The 18,822-nt window shown below is 38.3% G+C and overlaps 1 protein-coding gene across 12 annotated transcripts in view; it reads left to right on the top strand.

Moving 5' to 3' along the window:
- LOC117411749 (inositol 1,4,5-trisphosphate receptor type 1) overlaps positions 1-18,822 on the top strand; it is a 168,943-nt gene that overhangs the window by 26,739 nt on the left and 123,382 nt on the right. For all 12 annotated transcript variants that reach the window (XM_058999396.1, XM_058999394.1, XM_058999397.1 and 9 more), the window contains exons 4-11: positions 7,256-7,371; positions 8,988-9,074; positions 10,655-10,813; positions 12,650-12,748; positions 14,192-14,275; positions 15,246-15,392; positions 15,930-16,025; positions 17,008-17,052. In XM_058999396.1, the coding sequence (XP_058855379.1) occupies positions 7,256-7,371; positions 8,988-9,074; positions 10,655-10,813; positions 12,650-12,748; positions 14,192-14,275; positions 15,246-15,392; positions 15,930-16,025; positions 17,008-17,052 (833 nt within the window). The remainder of the gene's footprint in view (positions 1-7,255; positions 7,372-8,987; positions 9,075-10,654; positions 10,814-12,649; positions 12,749-14,191; positions 14,276-15,245; positions 15,393-15,929; positions 16,026-17,007; positions 17,053-18,822) is intronic.

Here is an 18,822-nt window from a genome sequence, read left to right as displayed (position 1 = left end):
ATTGAGATGCCAAGAACCAACGAAGTACAAGAGGCTTGATAACATGTGAACTTGCTATGAATGTTCTTTGTTCTTTATGCATTTAAATTTAAATAGATACCTTTTTTTTTTTTAATGCCTAAAACATCCAGTACGCAGTTTATCTGGAGTGCTGGGTATCGGTGTGATGAAATAGCAGAATAGTATAGAATAGGAATTTGCAATGAAATGTTTAATCACAATTTGATCAGCAATTCTCCAGATATATGCAGAAATGTAAATGGAACATGTACAGTAGATGTGACAGGCAAATGCCAAAATATCCCTAGGATCTGATTTTTAGTAATTTATGCTAAATAATTTATACCAGGTTTCATGACATTTGGCATTTCCCAGATATATGGGAAAAACGTGTGAAGTGTGACTTGCGTACGACCGCCTCAACTATATCCCTTTTGCTGTGGGATAGTTAGTCTTGCAGAGTAAGATAGTACAATATACATTGGGGAAATGGTAATTTACCATGTTTTGAGTAAAATGCATCCCATCTGTAGTTCCCAGTCACATAGTGTGTAGAAGTAAATGTCAACAAGAGGCTGGTAATATTTTGGGCCCTCATCACCATGTGCATTCAGCTTTCCCATTTGTAAAGTCATGTAAATCTTTGTTTTTCACATTGATTAACAGGCTGACTGACTTGGAAGGGGCACTGCTTGGGCTGGTCCCTGCTTTCTGCTCACACTGACCTTATTTGGTAAAGCTGCTGCAGCTGGAGTTGAAGGAAAGGGGAGAGGTTAGCCAGATCTAGTGTGTGGAGTGCCTTTTTTTCTCCTCTCTCTGTCTCTGTGTGTGTGTGTGTGTGCGTGTGCGTCTGTTCTGTTGCGATACTACAGTAGAAATCGAAGATGAAATTCCTTAATTTTGGGCAGGAGTCTGGGGTTCCCTTCTTTTAAAGAGTAGATCCTACCAAACACCAGTTTCCTCCAATCTCTTAATCACTTAACTTTTACTATCCATATTTTATTTTCTATTGTGTTTTTTTGTTTGAGTTTAACCCATTTGAAACATCAGCCCCCTTTTTAAAGGAGTAAAACGTGTGCTAAAAGGTAAATTCTTGTCTCCTAAACCATATTTTTTGGAAGTATAGTATTTTATAGCAATGAGAATTAAATTTACTGTCAAGTTTTAAGCTCTTTAGTGTCTTTTTTAGGATCAGACATTTTGAATGGCTTTTATTTACAGAAGTTTCCTTTCTACATACACCTATGATAACTAGCCCTGGGTGTCTATGATAAGTATCACGATACGAGGATCATAATACAGTAAATTTAAGCAAGAAAATTAAAACAATCACACAATTGTCTCTTGTGTTTGCAATAGGTAAAGCACTTTTGGTCCAACAAGCTTCACGTCCTGTTTTGCTTTTTGTTTCCCATTCTTTAAAATGCATTTAAAACAAAATCGGGGCTCTAGACAAAGTTTTTGTCTTGAGCCATGGCTCCAGGCCATATTCAGTTGCTTAAGACAACAAATTAAGACACTAAAGTGATGCTAAAACAGTAACTTCATGTCTGTACTCACTTATTTGTTACCACATTCTGCAGAGTGGTTAATCTGTACAGCTGATGACTGCAATGAATTTGACATGTTTATGTTCAATATTTTGCAAGTGTTGTGTGTGGAATTGGTGATAGTGCCTCCTAATTGTGGACAGTGTAACATGGGAAATGGCGTTCTGCAGCTTTAGTGCTCTGTCAGTGAAGTCCTGATCTGACAGCATGTAACACAAACATCTCTTATGATTACATGTTCCTGCGTATTTTTCAGTAAAAGCAAGTTTAAATTGCAGTGAGTTGGTTCTGCCATTTACGATATTTAATACTAAATGTTTACCCAACACTCGAAATACATTTTGGTTAGCGCCACAACTGTTGCATGAAACGGGGGTTATTGTATTCTGCTGGTATTTAATACAGCACCTATCTGCACTTACAAGCATTTGTATTCGATGAAATTGCTATTAGTAGGTTACCGTACATCTCAGACTTCAGTGTATTAAAAGGTGTGATGCAGTTTTTTTCTCCCCTTTACAGACCGATGTCCTAGCGCGTTCATAAATAGACGCATGCTTTTAAAGGGAGAGGCAGCATTTTTGTCTTGCAGGTGCATTTGCAAACATTTTAGTCCCAGTCTGGAGCCCTGCAAATTCAAGCCTAAAGCCCGCCGCACACAGCCCGACATCTCAACTGGCCGTACAGTTTGGATGAATCGTATCCGTGTGCGTGACCTTAAAACCAAGATTATGCAGATTTGTCGGGATGTTTTCAGATTTGAAGATTGAACATGTTGAATCCTTTTCAGACACAGTTTCGTTCAGATGTGATCAGTCTGTCTGTGTGCGGCGGTTGCCGACCCAAGACTGACTGAGACCGATTAGTCATAAGGGTGTCAACCAATGGTGAAGCAGCTTGTCACGTAACTTGTCATACAAGATATATGGAATATTGACAGCTTTAGTTCCACAGGTAAAAATACATTAGTCTTGAATTGCTCAGTGTCCCGAATTCAAAAACAGATGTGCACATTAATAGTTTTTTTAGGTGTTTACTAATCAAAGGTAAATTATCAATTTACCTTTTTATTATCAATCTACCGGCAGCATATATTTTCTTACTGCGCTAAAACAGAAGTAACCAGTGTATCAATCTCCAATAGGTCACAAATCACAAGCCCCTAGATCCACACGCTGAGAAAAAAATGCCAAAGTGAAATAAATACAGGTTGGATTTTATTTACCACAGGCTAAAGTGTAGTAGACAAGCTATACAAAAAGTCAAACACTGCCTGAAACGTTTGCACGGTGTAAATGGTCAATTAATTAATAGGCTAAGCGCTTCTTTTGGTTGCCTCGCAGCGCTGTCTCCACCGTCTAATCCAAGCACAAAAGAGCATCAAAAGGTTGTCTCAAACCCAAGACATTACTTTTTTTTGCACAGTGCAATTAAACGGAACATAATTTCAAACAGGATTAAAAGTTGTGTGTTTATGACTATTTAATTTAAGGGAGATTTATGTACTGGGGCTGTATTGCAATTTGATCTGAACCATTCGATTTTTATAAAGTCCCTCTGCTTCCGGTCTGATTTGGATAATGGAGATCCCCCTCTCTTTTTCAAACGCATACTTGTTTTAATGTTTCACAGCTGCCCACATGGCTTGTGGTATGCAAATAAAGATTATTCTTGGGTTCTTTCTAAATCATTGCTAGAGCAAAACAGGTAGCTAATAAAAGGAATCGAATTACTCATTGAAACTGCTACTTGAAAGCATCATCTCTGATTGCTTGGTTGTGGAGGGGGAAAAAAAGCTACTTTCATCAAAGTATAAGCTTCTAAGTAGGCCATAATGTTCATACTGCTCATTCATGGTGTATAAAGCTAAAGTTATTTGTAGATGAGCCCTGTTCCCTTTGCTTCCTTCCTTTTATTTATTTATTTTATTTATGTGTTTGTTTCTCAAGCTACATTAGTGGCTGCACTTGCCTGATAAGGGGGAGGGGCTTTTTTACCAAGCAGAGTAGTTTGTCTAAATAGTCTCGGTAGTATTATCATGAGTTGATACCAATACATATTTTAGTAAACTAGTGTCGGCTGTTATCGATGCAAATACAGGTTAACTTCACTATAACGAACACCCATTTTAATGACTTTTTTTTCAATGCGAATTAGCCATATTAGTACGATCATGTACAGGATCGACCCGGATACAACAATCTCAGTACTGACTGACACTGAACTTTCTCCAGTGTCAAGTGTGTTATTCTCTTGGTGAAAACAAAGACCATGGTTGACTAATTCAAAGATAAGTTAATTCAAAGATGACCTATTGTAGTATGAATCATACATGACGAATGCAGTCGTTGCCTGTCTGTCATCTTCACACAAACTGCAACCAGGCAACGGGCGTGAGGAGCAATCTGCGCTGGATAGTTTTTTTTCAAAGAGAAAGGATGTGTACTGTATTCAGCATGTAAGTGTACATTCTTTCCTTTTTTCTTTTCTTTACTGTTTACAGACGGGTGCTCAATTGAGACTTGCTTGCTGCCTGCCTGTCTTCTGTATGTGTCCTCTGTGCGTTATTGTTGGTAGCGTCACATGACCCGTTTGTTTACTTTCTGTTTTGTGTTTAATAAATCCTGCATGCCTGTGCTGGCGTTTCAACTCCTATGTGTCTGTCTTGCAATTTGGTTACCCGCACATGTGACACAAGTAACTTGCCACAATACCGTATTGATCAATGTGAAGGAATCTTCATAAAAGTACTACTATATATTGATCAATTTAAATTTGCCGTTTTGTCATTATTCTGATACAGATAAATGCCAAACCCTATTGCAGTGAACACCTGTTACACTGGTGTTAGCCTGTATATCGTTATAATAGGGAAATTAAAGGAACGCCCAGAGGCTAAACTGCATTCTAGAGTTGAATTGATCCTTGCTTCATTTACATTCCTCTTTGTGCTCGGTCCCTTACCTTCCTATAATGACTGACTGTGCAAGGCCCTGCCACCAGTGTTGTGTGCTCCACATGCAAGATGAAGTCGGATTCATTCAGCAAGGGCCCCTCCCTTATTGTGAATCCAACCAGCCCCTCCAGTGGCTGATGTGAACCAGAAGTGTGAGTGACTGACTTCCCTGTTCATTCAAATCAGGGAAAGTTCCCACTGGTATAATAGTCTAATAAATATGACTTCCAATCCGTCTGTTGGTATTTTGACGTCTCCATTATACAACGCCACGTTTCCTCTCTTTTAAAACTCTGTGGCCAGGCATGTGTGTAGCCAGTGAATGCTAGGTAATGTAGCTGGCGATTTTAGAAGCAAATGAAGTTCAATATCCCTTTTATGGGAGCATGTTACAGTAGATTAAAAGCAGTCTGTCTGAAAGATGGAAAGCTAAGAGCTGTTCAGTTTTTGTGAAACATAATTGAAGGATCGGACCGGAGTAGATGCTGTGTGTCTTGCGATTTTTAATTCTTTAGATCCGTGATGGTATTAATAGCCTGCTTGTGCTATTTTAATGGCTGTGTTTCCAGGGAGCTTTAGCTAATGTTGGGTTTTCCTGCTTTTCTTCACAAATTAGCCAGAGGTTTGAAGTTAGTCCAGCTTTTGTGTTCTGGGCATGCTACTGTACATTGCACCCTCTAATTGCACTTGGTTCAAACCTGCATAGCACCTGCAAGAAATTGCTATTGATCTGGGAAATTTGTGGGTTGTTTTTTTTTTTTTTTTTTTTTGTGTTTTTTTTAATTTGTTTGAAGAATCATTGTTACTTCATAGGAGTAGATGTTACCTGTCAGAGTTGGGGGTCAAGTCTTTGTTTTTGCAATTCAAATTCCCTTTCCCTTTTAATATATTCCAACACCTCATTAATCAAAATTGCAATTGGCAGTATTAACTGGCTTCTCACAGTGGCAACACATTACTTAAATTGAAGTCAGTTAGTCAATTTAAATTGGCTTCAAATGAAAACATTTGAACTATCACAACGAACATATTGATTCAAGTTCCTTTTTGAAGAAATTGGATTTGGGAATTGATTTTTAAAAAGAAATTGGGATTTTAATTCAACCTGACTACTATAGGTACCAGAGCATTTTATTTTAATCCAAATTGTCTTCAGTGGAGGTGTATTGGTTTATTTCTATTTTCAGTGGACCAAATTGTGTAAAAAATCAGTATGAATCGATAAATAAAGGTTGTGGAACATTTAGGAAACCTAGTTTTAGTGCCTGGTAGACGCATGCACTTTAACAGACCAATGACTTGCTATGTATTGCACTTGGTGATTAAAATAAACGTGGTTTTGTGCATGAAATGGGATGAAAATAAATAAACCTGGCAAGTTGGGTTTGTTTTCAGCTGGTAAGCAGCAAAACAATGTTGACAAGTCACAGGAAAGCATTTGGCCTTCTAGACCTGATTTTAAGGCACCATTTTTGTAACTTGATGGTTACTTGCGTGAAATAAAAAGCTACAGAAGTAATGGAGTATTCGGTATACAAGTCACACCCGTACAAACCGGATCCCTTTTGGGCTTTTTTTATTCATAAAATACCTGTTTGTATTTTAATATATATCCATCATTTAATCATTATAGGCCTAGCAGTGTGTTAGTGTAAAACAAACCATTACACCTATCAGTGGGTCCTGCTGACTTTTCTTGCGGTGTGTACTGTAATACGAAGCCCTGCATGACACAGCAAGTGGGCAGCACAGTATGTTGGGCAGAGTTCAGTGTGAATGTCCTTGAAAAAATCGGTGTCCCATCTAATAAAGGCAGGGCGAGTGGGGTGATGGCTGCATTGGCTCAGGCTGGAAGGAACAATCTCCTGGTTGATTCACCTTGCTGTGCACAGGAGCCCCTCCTGGTGTCAGGCGGCAGGCAGAGAGCAGTCAGGAGTTGCTCTCTTGTCTTTTTGTGGATTTTGGTGTTGAAGTGGCATTGCAATTTGACCAATACACGATTGGGCACTCAGAAAAGTCAATCGGTTCATTATAGGGGTCCTTAGATAATTGTTTGTTTTTAAAGTATTGTACTTGAATGAAGCCACAGGTATCAAGATAAGCTGAGAATAGAAATGCATCTTAAATTATACTCTGGAGCTCCCTTCTCCCAACCCACTCTCCTTCTCGCACTTGGTTTGCTTGTCTGTTGCTTCGAACTGAACTCCCGGCTATTTATAGTTTGAAAACTGCTAATTTTAAAATGTTCCACGAGTGGGAATGTTACTTTTTTTTGTGTAAAAAAAAAAAAAATATATAGCGTAGATTACATGGTGCTTTTATACATGGTTAATTCACAGAAAGTTAAATTTTTGCTTCACTATATGTGCATTATAGAGAGGGAGTTATTTTCTTTTTGTATTTTGTCAGATGTGTTGTGTCCCGCAGCGCCCCCCACCCCCTCCACTGATAATAACGTTCTTCAGTTAGAACGCTCATATTGTGTGTCCCCCGAGAACAGTGTTTTATAGCGAGGGAGCACTGTAATTCTAATTTGAGTCAAACAGTTGAAGTAAGAATAGTTGAATTGGTCAACTTTAAAGACCAGAGGTAGCACATTTCTTTCTATAAAACTTTAAGATTAGCATGGCTGCATCTTTCACAAGACTGCATCCTTAAAGCTCTACTAAACTATCAGTTGTACTGTATATCAAAACTGTGGAACTTGGGTTCCCACAACTTGAACAACTCTTTTGTTTTGTTTCCTCAGACTGCCTTTTTAAGCTATGTCCTATGAACAGATACTCTGCTCAGAAACAGTTTTGGAAAGCAGCTAAACCCGGGGGAAACAGTACAACAGATGCAGTGCTGCTAAATAAATTGCATGTAAGTATTTTATTCAAGACAAACGTTTCAGCTAATGCCATAGCTTGGTGGTCTAGTGGTTAAAGAAAGGGGCTTGATACCAGGAGGTTCCAGGTTCAATTGCAGATCAGACACTGACTCGCTGTGTGACACTGAGCAAGTCACTTAACCTCCTTATGCACTGTTCCTCAGAAGAGATGTAAAGACAACTGCTGCTGCAGAGTGTAAGTAACTCTGCAGCAGCAGTTGTGATGCATAGTTCACCCCCAAGTCTCCAGAGTCGCTTTGGATAAAAGTGGCTGCTAAATGGTGGTAATAATAAAGTTGACAATAAGCAGAGTTTATCGGGAGTTTTTAACTTGGTGAAATACTGTAAGCATTTAAGGTTTACTGTTAGGAGTTCTATGTATTGCATTCATTATTTAGGGTTTAACAATTCAGTCAGTACAGCCTACTTTGCTGTGTATAAGACACTAGTAATTAACCGGATAAGAGACATGCTTTTATTTTTTAGTGTTCTGTGTGCTATATTGTACTGCTGTACTTTTTATGCCTAGTCTATTTTAAATACTGTACAGCAATATAGAGTATTTGTTGTACATGAAAACCTTCTAATAAGATTGTATTTCCCAAAGTGATAGGAAGGGAATGGAAGCCCTGTTTCATGACTCGTCCCCATTGACTCCCATTATATTCTGGCTGGGACATTCCAATGTGATCATAAGCAGAGGGTGATATTAAGTTTTATATGAAGTGGTTTTGGCTGTATATAAAACAAATACCTTCAACTCAATCATGCGCTGGAGAGTTTATAAATTTAAAAAGGAATGGGGCAGAAAGTTCAGAATGTTTGAAAGTATGTCTGATTTTGTTGTAATAGACATTGCCATTATTGGCAATACTAGAAAACTGTTACTGTGCCAAATGCATTTGTTCTCAGTATTTCCTCCTTGAAATGCTACCCTTCTCTTGAACACATTTAATAGTTCTGTTCAGCACACTCTACGTGTTTTTCATGATTAAGTCAATCAAAAATCCAGAGTTGGGGTCTTTTCTTTCACAAACTGCCCATGAGTAATCAAGAAGTTTGTTACAAAAACTAGCAAGTAATTTATAGCACATTTATAGATTCGGTTCATGTTGTGAGTGTGTATTGATCTTCTTTTTAGTTGACAGTGTTGCAAAGACCTTGATAGTTACACCAAAATGCAATTGGCACCCTTTTTTGTGAAAGGAAAATAAAACTTAACTTTTCAAAGCTAGTTACCCCATCCAATACACCTTACATTTAGAAATACTGTACTAAAATACATTATTAAATGACAAACCTTGCAACTAGAAGTCACTTTCAATGAAGCCCCTTTCAATGACTAATGAAGGCATTTCGAATTTCGTATCTAGTATTTCTAAAACTAGTAAAACACTTGAGTCCTGAAAAGGTCCTTAACAGCAGTTTTAATTGGGTTTTCTTACATTAACAGTTTTCACAGTAAATAGTGCAAGGTGCATTTGTTATAATACTGGACCACTGTGCTAAAATAGCTTGTGCATAGCAAAGGACTATGCACAAGTTATGTGTGTGTACAGTGTATGTATTTGTATTGCTTTGCATATTAATCCTACTCCTGATTTTGTAGCATGCTGCCGATTTAGAGAAGAAGCAGAACGAATCTGAAAACCGGAAGCTGCTGGGAACCGTAATACAGTACGGCAACGTCATTCAGGTAATGATTGAATCTGGTATTTATAGATTGTCATGTATCTCTTAACCACAGATCAGTGTGATGAAGGTTTTGTGTTTTGTTTTAAAGGAGCGTTAACCAAGGGTTAAAATCCATGTTCTTGCCTCTTATTGGCTCCTGCAATAGCACTGGCCCCCTTTTTGTCTTCTATTGAAGATGTTTTGGTTCTGACATGTATTTAATATTTCTACTGCATATTTCATACTCCACTATAGACGATAGGTTGTGTGCTTCTTATTGGTGTGTAATCATGTGTTGTAGTTCAGACTCTCTTCAATGATCTAGCTGCAAGAAGGACTACAGCAAAAGACCAGCATGCTGCAGTTCAACTGTATAGCGTTGTAATTGAAATATGTACGTAGCCTTTTTAATTTAAGTTTAAAAAATGAGACAATTTAGAACCAAAACATTAGTAGCACAATAGAAGGACCAGAGATCAAGAAATGCATTGGTTAGCATTCCAAGAAATCAACAGTGTAATTTGGGATTCGCAAATCTCACAAAGCCATGTTACTACATGTGGAAGTAATGTGTTATTCCAATTGCAACTCTGTTAGCAAATTCTTATAAAGTTTGCTTTTGATGGTCCACTTTACCTTTCCTCTCCGACGCTAACTTGAATGCCATGTCGTGCTGTGCCACAGTAGAAATGGCAGCGCTGCAGTGTTCAATTAATCTTTAAGCATTTTGCTAGAAAGTGTTTAAAATGGGGTTTCTACATCTTCAGGGTTTAATATTCTCTGATCTCCTTGCTATCATTAATATTTTCTAAAAGTTCTCTGCTGAGGGATTGTAGTTCCCAATTTTACACACCTCAGTTTAACATGATTTTGCTGCAAGTTTAACCAAGCATCCCCCCCCATGATCAGACAGTGTCTTTTCTTATGCCGTGCTTGAGTGGGGGGAGGCTACATAACTGTATTTGAGACAGCCTGACAGACAGTAGCAGAGACTGTAAAATGACAGAACCTCTTTTTAAAAGGTTACAGTGAAGGTAATTAGGTGTGTAGTTTTATTGTATATTGTACCAAGCAATTGTAGACAAACAAAATGCTCTGCCATGCACATTCGTTCCTAATAGGTCTCAAATGTGCAGTTTTGAAGGAAACACCGGTTAAAGGAATGTATATTCATTTAAAAAGATATCTAGGTTAACTAAATCTGTTTACAAGCCATGCTTTTAGACACTTGCACCTTCCTGCATCATTTCACCTGAACAGTGAGTGACCTCACCCTTTATTGTCCTCTTTCCTGTCAATAACCAATTAGCTGCTTCCCTTCTTGAAAGCCAGATGCCTGCTTTGACCCAGAAGGCATTGCCGAGGTGAAATGACCCAAGAGGTGCAAACAGATAATCAGAGAATGAGGCATAGAAACTGAGAACTTCCTTTTAATCCAATACCAGATATCCTGTTTGAATGAATACACGTGTGCAATAAGATGTTTTTCAAAACTGCACATTTGATACTTGTGTAGCTTCTGGAAGTGCAAAATAACTAAGATTTTATATAATTTAGTCACAATTGCTTAATATTTCCTGACATGTCCTTTTTATATTGCAGTTGTTACATTTGAAAAGCAATAAATACCTGACGGTTAATAAACGACTTCCAGCCCTTCTGGAGAAGAATGCGATGAGAGTGACTCTGGATGCTGCGGGCAACGAAGGCTCCTGGTTTTACATCCAACCCTTCTACAAACTGCGCTCCATTGGGGACAGTGTAAGTGTTTTAAACATGCAGCGCTCCTTCACAACCCCTGGCATCCTCATAATGCAGAGCTTTCTTGCATCATCTTTGGGGGTCTTTTCTGTTTTTCAAGCAATCCAGAATGATTGTTCCACCTGAGGGCAGATATAGAATCATTTTACATCAAATGAGCAAAAATAACACTAGTGTACTATTATGAACTCCACAGATGTGTTATTCTTGGCTCCAGATAGTCTCTTAAAGTGAAATTGCAATTCTTCTAATTCTGGAATGCAGCTGATTGCACTCCCCACCACCATGGGAGGGCCGGCTCCCAGTTAAAAAATATTTAAATATAGAATCTGACCCTGTTCCCCTTGGGAATAATTCATCTTGGGAATAAAGCACTAAAATGACGTGGATGTTTTTGACATTGATCATTTTTCAGTAGTGCTTGAATCAACTGTGGGGATGTAACAAATTAAGTCAGATGGCTTACAAAGCAGGTTCCTGTCTTGAAGTTCATATAAAACGTGGTCAGTCCTAGGGTGCACAGAACTGGAAACCTGAGGTTAAGACGCATGGTCATTGCTGCTTCAGGTTATTTGCTCTTAAACTAGGCACACAGTTTACACAACCGTGTTCTGAACAAATATTCAGATAGTTAATTTACTGTATTCAGTCAGTGTTTTAATTGCAGTGTAATTGGTATATTCAAAATGCATTTATTGAACCCTATGTAGATTTGGAATTGTTTTCAAATGACTGGCTTTGTAAAGTGATATTGTGGACTGGGACATTGTGAAGCCATTGCCTATGTTGGAGTTTTACATGTATATAGAATTGTTTGCACGGGACTTTTGCTAAGGACTATCTATCTAAAGATTGAGTATCGGTCTTTATGCATGTCACTGTATTACTTGTATGTAGTGAACTGCTTATCCACTTTTATTTACCACAACTTACCACAAGTTTATTCAAAGCATAGGTGCAGTTTTTCAAATTTCTCCAGTAGGGCCTGATTTTAGTCCTTTACCTGCTGTGTGGTGAATATGCTATTTTTTTTTTTTTTTTTTTTTTTTTTTTTTGCTTTTTTTTTAATAAATAAAACGTGTCCGTCTCTGTAGAGTTATTAGGACCATACTGAGCTTTCGTTTGTGCTCATCGCTGCTTGTGTGCAGACAGTTTAGTAAACCACCAGTACTTCCATTAAAAGTGAACACGCCTGGTTTGCTACCCCTTTTTATTTTATTTTTTTAAAATTTAATTTTACAGTTGCAACACCATGGAAACATATGACTTCAGCAGACTCCTCCCAGGCCAGTCTTTTAAGTTCTGTGTTTTATTTTTCAAGAGATTTCCTTGAAGGTCTGCCAATCCGTGCAACAATTATTTATTTTTCCAGTTATTATTATTATTATTATTATTATTCTGAACGGTTGTAAATCAATGTCCCTACTTTTTGTCTCACAACAGGAGTTGGAAAAGTGTAGTTGTGTAGCTGCAAGCCACAATGTGCAAAGTAACAAATAGTAAATAAAACACAGCACCCTACCAGTCCGTCCCAGTTTGAAGTAGTGTTGTATGCAGAATAAAGGGCTTTTCCTAAATGTGACATCATCCTCCAGTTTCTGTCATTTAAGTATAAATGTAGTCACTCCCAGTTTTAGATATTGTCATTTTGTATGCGAGCATGGTGTGTAAGGCTAAAGTGGTTTGTATTCAATGCCTATTTCATACATTAAAGGGTGTTTCTTAGTCTTAAACACACAAGAGAACTAACTGTGCTATCTGAATTCCTTTTACAAGCATTTCAAATGTGCACTAAATGAGTGAAGGGGTACTGAAGGGCTGTGTTGTGTTCTGCAGGTTGTCATTGGAGACAAGGTGGTGTTGAATCCTGTCAATGCTGGCCAGCCACTCCATGCTAGCAGTCATCAGCTGGTGGATAACCCCGGGTGCAATGAGGTACTGTTAAGCCAAAAGACATTTCCGAATTCAATACATTGACCCATATCGGCTAAAATTAAATGTAAAACTGTTCTACGGTCCGATTTCTGTAAAAGAATGCACAGAACGCTACTAATGAATAAAGTAAATGCATGCATACATAAAACATGTTTTGTTTAAGCATAAAACATGTTTTGAGTTTTTTTTGATTAATTAAATCAAACTTGGAGTTAATTATCTCCCCCCCCCCCCCCCCCAACCTATTTGAAAATATGCAAGTTTGTTCTCGTTTGTCAAAGCCTTGTTTTTAATGTACGAGAATGTTTCTAAACACTCCACAGTTCTTTTTAAAGCTTTGTGAAAAGGCCCAGTGTGTGTAACAGAGCATTGCTGTTATTATTTGACTCTGTTCTGCTGTTTCTGATTCTATTGGGAAGTTGAGGTTATTGGCTCTAGCACTACTTCTGGACAGCCTGTCTCTTGTGTATTCAACCACCCCTGCTGGTTTGTGGTGCTTGGGGGTACAGCATTTGTTTTTACCCTGCTCAGACTGCTTGCTTAAATACCTTGGTTCAGTATCAGAACTTGAGATTTTTACAGATGGTTTTAATGAGCAAGCTCTACCACAAGAGCGGAAGTACTCTGTATCTGGGAATGGATTTATGGGCCAATCAAAGATGGAAGTACCCAGCGGCGCATTCTGCACGGCATGGATAATGTTTAAATGTGCCACTGCAGTTGTGGGACCTCCTTGTTTTAGAGATCACAGGAGTGTGGTTTAGCACTAGGAAGTTTATCGTTTTAGTTTAATTTGTTTCAGATTATTTTGTTGCCAAGTATTTCTTTTGAAACGTGAATGACAGTGCTTTAAAAGGTAATTTTACAAGGTTACTTTCAATGTAGCAATTAATGCAGATGGATATGGATAAAACAAATCCATCAAGACTGTGTAATGCAAGACGAAATACTCTGTGGACAGTTTACAGTGGAAGCGTACTATAAAAACCCCATTTACATCCTGGTAATACCAATAGCCTATCATGTCCCTTTATCCACACCAAAGCTTTTGATGTCTTAACAGTTTAATTCCTTCCACAAATTACCTCTTTTTTTTTTTACCTCCCATGAGCCATTTAAACCCTTTAATTAGCTTCACTCAAATTGAACAATGTAGCACTGGATTAAACTGGTGTACATAAGTGTTGGCTAAGCCGTGGAAAAATGATGTAAAAGATATAGCCGCAATCTGTATGTTGTATTCCCTGTGCCCATGCATGTTCAGAAGCTTTGTTGCATTTCCTTCCTTCAGCTCCAGAACTGACTTCAACTCCTGGTGGTTGCTAAGTGACAGGCAGCATTAGCATTACTATTGCTAAATGAGTCGGTCTCAATGAAATGTGCATCTTATTTGATATTCGTGTTTCACTTATGATGCGTTTTGTGTGTGTGCTTCATTTTCAGGTTAACTCTGTAAACTGCAATACCAGTTGGAAAATAGTTCTGTTTATGAAATGGAGTGACAATAAGGAGATCATATTAAAAGGAGTAAGCTGCTTTAATTTTGTATTAATACACTTTTTTTTTTAATTAAATCTGTCCTTTTGATACCAGTTTGCCTGCTTAAAGGGATTGTAGCTAACAAAATAATTCCGTACATTTCACATCATGCACATCCTTTCATTACAGTTCTCTTAATTGTGTAGTTTTAAAAGAAATATACGTCTTGGTAAACATGTATTTAATTTTGTAACATGATATCTGGTACTACTCGGCTAAAGAAATCTGTTTGCAGGCCTTGTTTTCTGATAGTCTTGCACTTCCTGGGTCACGTCACCTAGAGCATGAAATTGTCCCCACCCCTTCAGGGCCGCCTTTCTGTTTTTTGTAACCAACCAGCTGCTTCCTCTAATGACTGAAATGACCTAGGAAGTGTACAATGGCAAATCTGTTACAATGTTCCTTTCTAACTGCACTTTTCTGACCCATACAATCCATGGAGTTTTGTTAGCTACAACCAGTTCACAAAACCACACACTATATAACGTTATTGGGTGGGATGTTTAATTTGAGACAAGGAAAAAAAAATATATATATATACAGTATATCTTTGATTTTAAATAAGAGAATTTTACTTGCTGGCCAGCTTTCGTAATCAGATTTTGGATTATGAACATTTTTAGTATACAGGTACCCCAAACTACTATTGGCTTTAAAGTACCCCTTAAGAATGGAATTTCAGTTCTCAATCTTCTGTACAGCGAACACATAACTGACGTACATTTTCATTATAGACTTGCTATACACTTCTAATCGGATTTGCATTTGGATATAATGAGTTTGTTATTCTAGAATAGAAATATCTGTGTTCTATTGCTAATAGCAACAGGACTAATTGGCTGATTTGCAGTGAACCTATAGATTTTAATGTAGTTTGAGATGGAGGACTTCAGAGTGTGTGTGTGTGTGTGTGTTTTTTTTTTTTTTTTTGAATTTTATGTTTCACTCGCACCTTCAGGGCGATGTTGTCCGATTGTTCCACGCAGAGCAGGAGAAGTTCCTGACTTGTGACGATCACAGGAAGAAGCAGTATGTCTTTCTGAGGACCACTGGCAGACAGTCAGCTACTTCAGCAACCAGCTCCAAAGCACTGTGGGAGGTTGAGGTAAGCAGCAGGTTGACTCCAAGTCGCTGGATAGGAGGGTGGAGGTGTGTCTGTTTTAATAGAAATCTGAGGTGGGATTTTGAAACCTGTCTTGTGTACTCCTACAGTAATGCAAGATAGACTTAATGTGGTAATAAAACACTTAAAACATAAGAATATTTACAAATGAGGCCACCATTTGTCCCATATATGGCTGCCCGGTTCCTAGTTGATTGATCTGTGTGACGTGTCTCCTTCTGTCCTAAATCTCCACTTAATTTCCAGCTGTGTCCTTTGGTCCTGGTTTCTGTACTGTGCTTAAGGTATTGGTTTGGGTTAACTATGCTAACGCCTTACTATCTATGGGTTAACTATGCTAAAGACCATCTTTATACTTGCAATACACCACATGCTTTTGGGGAGACATCTTCTCTCTATCTTGCAATGACAGTTTGGTGCAGTAATTTACCGAAGCTGCATGAAAATAATTTGATTAATGATGTATCAAGAGTTGTCTCTTGTCCTTGATGCATTCTGAACGGTTTTCTTTATTTGCAGGTGGTCCAGCATGACCCTTGTCGGGGTGGGGCTGGATATTGGAACAGTCTGTTCAGGTTTAAACACCTTGCTACGGGCCACTACCTGGCCTCTGAGGTGAGACGCGTCTTCTGTGTTTAATACATGATCTGAATCATTGGCTCTGGTGCTCCCGTGGGTTAGGGAGACAAAACTGGCAGGGATTTTCTCCTCATCGTGCTACTGCGAACCCTGCTGACTAGGTGCCCAATGAGCTAAAAAGCAGACACCTGCTGGCCTTTGTCCTCCAGTGGTTGAGAGCTCGCTGCCATCCGCTCTCGAGTTCCTGGGTGTAAAGACGAAATTGGCTCTGTCGTGGGATCAGAAGATGCCTACGGAACCTTCAGGTTTCTTGAGCTGTGTGGGGAATTGCAGTGGTGGGGAGGGGGATTCTTGGACATTCCAAATGGGGGGGGGGGGGGGGTAAAATTGGGCACACTACATTTAAACACACCTGCAGTGCACTCGTATGTGGATGTTATCACTTGCAGGGAATTAAATCCTTGTTAATTGTGGAAGTGGTTGTAAGTTGTTTCATCTCTAATGTCACTTTGCAAGTTCTTGAAATGGTGTGCTCTTTGATGAATAAATTAGTTAATAAATATGACCCAATCAACGCACCCAAATACTGGCTAAATTGACGTCAAAGCTCTGTAAGTTTTGAGGCTGTGTGTTGAAGTATAAATCTCACTGTTAGTAGCAGAACGTCAGCATTTTATAGTTATAAATTCAAAGGTTAAACAATAAGAAAATAGCAGTGAAACGTTTAGCCTGGTGTACACTTAGTTTTCCCCGGAGGTTAAAATCCAAATAGAAATGGAGAAAATCGACAATCTAAACTCAATCGATATGTTAAGTATTTATACAACCACCTTTTTAGATTGCTCTTCAATTCACCTTCTACACATTTGTGAACTCCCATAAAGATCCCTGGAGAATGCCTTGATTGGCTGTTGGCTTGTAATGACCAGCTTGACACCCTTTTACATGTTTTTACACCTGTAAATTGCCTTGGATAAAGGTGTCTGCCAAAAAATTGTGTTCATTATCTTTTTTCCAGGTTAACCCAGACTATGAAGAAGAGTGCCAAGAGTTAAGATCTTCGGTGAGTACCAGGATGCACATATGCATATTTGTTTTATAATCTATAAAGTTTATCAAATATTAAACACTCTAATAAGGCTGAATTTAGAAATACTAAAACATTTAAATTACAAACCTTTCAACTAGAAGTCTTTTTCACTAGTTTGACCTTTGTTACACTGATAACTGATCAATATTGTACTAATGGCAAGCCCAAGATTTATGTATTGATGGGTCTATCCAAATATACAGCAGCTTGATCAGTCGTGGGCTTGCCAGTCCTAAAATTGATGACTTTATCCAAAGTAACAAATATTACATTTCCATATAATGTCCCAAATTACCAGCTACACAAATCAAATGACATTAGAGTTCCATCTATATCTGATTTAACACAGACTGCTTTACTTATAGGTGTAGCAGATACAGTATTTCAAGGATTTTAATTCGAGCCCTGGACAAGCCAAACTAGTCTCCTAGTATGCTGGATTTCAGTAGTCCGTAGATGACCACAGGGCATTCACTTTTTTCTAATAACTGTAAAACCCTGATTTTGGCCTTTTCTCTTCAGGCCAAATTTTAAACTGTGGTGAAAGGCTAGTGAATTTAAATGAGAAATGGACGTGTGTGTTTGGTAAGAAGTTTGGTTTAAATAAATCTAGCAGTTACCCAGTCTTGCCACCAGGTGTCATACACTATCAATTAACTGAAGAATGGCTGCTGACAGGAGATTAATACATGTAGTCAATAGATGGCAGTCTTTAACCAGTTTTCCAAAGACTACCTGTTGTACTGTACATGAACATGTTGAATCGAACTAAAACACGCCATGAATATCATGTATATTGCATTTAGATAAGACTGTTTTCAGTAGCAGCTATAAGTAACTCTATTACTGATCACCAATAGCTGCCTCTTTAGAAAGGAATTCCTGCTACATTGTCGTGGATCAGAAGCCAGGTCATGGAGACCTGCACAGAAGTTCTGTCCCCTGGTTGGTGGGGTTATGCAACAGCAATAATCTTGGGCTTTCGCAGCCAAAGCTGTGCCAAGATACTATATATGAACATGTGAAATGCCATTCTAAACTGTATTAAACAAGGGTTGAAGAAAGTAGAAAGGAAGATACATAAATAAAATCATTAAGTAAAACGATATTTCATTCCCATTTGACGGAATGACGTTAGTTGTTTTCAAGAAAGAAAACAAGCTTTTAAATTAATTTAAAAAAGCCTATTTCAGACCAGAGTGTGAGATTAGAAGCTGAAGGCTCTGGCACCTTGAGTAAAACTAATGGACGATCTCATCAGAACTGCTTGTGAGGTAAGGGCAGCAGTGTGGAGTAGTGGTTAGGGCTCTTGGACTCTTGACCGGAGGGTCGTGGGTTCAATCCCAGGTGGGGGGACACTGCTGCTGTACCCTTGAGCAAGGTACTTTACCTAGATTGCTCCAGTAAAAACTGTTTAAACAGGTAATTGTATGTAAAAAATAATGTGATATCTTGTAACAATTGTAAGTCGCCCTGGATAACGGTGTCTGCTAAATAATAATAATAGTAATAATAATAATGAAATATATCTCTTGTGTAAGTAACCAACATTCCAAATTTCTTATTGGAAAGGAAGGATTTGTTTTTGCATGCCAAGGGGTTTGTACGATGTTAGTCACTCGGTTTAAATAGCTGTTGAGTGACCAATCCATTTTAAAAAAAGGTTAACTTGATTTACAAGTTCTGTAGAACAGAAACACTTGTCTCATCTCCCACACCCTCTGCTTACATGCCACATTATTG

Source organism: Acipenser ruthenus, chromosome 25, assembly GCF_902713425.1.
Source record: "Acipenser ruthenus chromosome 25, fAciRut3.2 maternal haplotype, whole genome shotgun sequence".
In the NCBI taxonomy this organism is placed as follows: Eukaryota; Metazoa; Chordata; class Actinopteri; order Acipenseriformes; family Acipenseridae; genus Acipenser; species Acipenser ruthenus.
The sequence above is the reverse complement of the archived record's forward strand: the minus strand, read 5'-3'. Positions and strand labels throughout refer to the sequence as shown.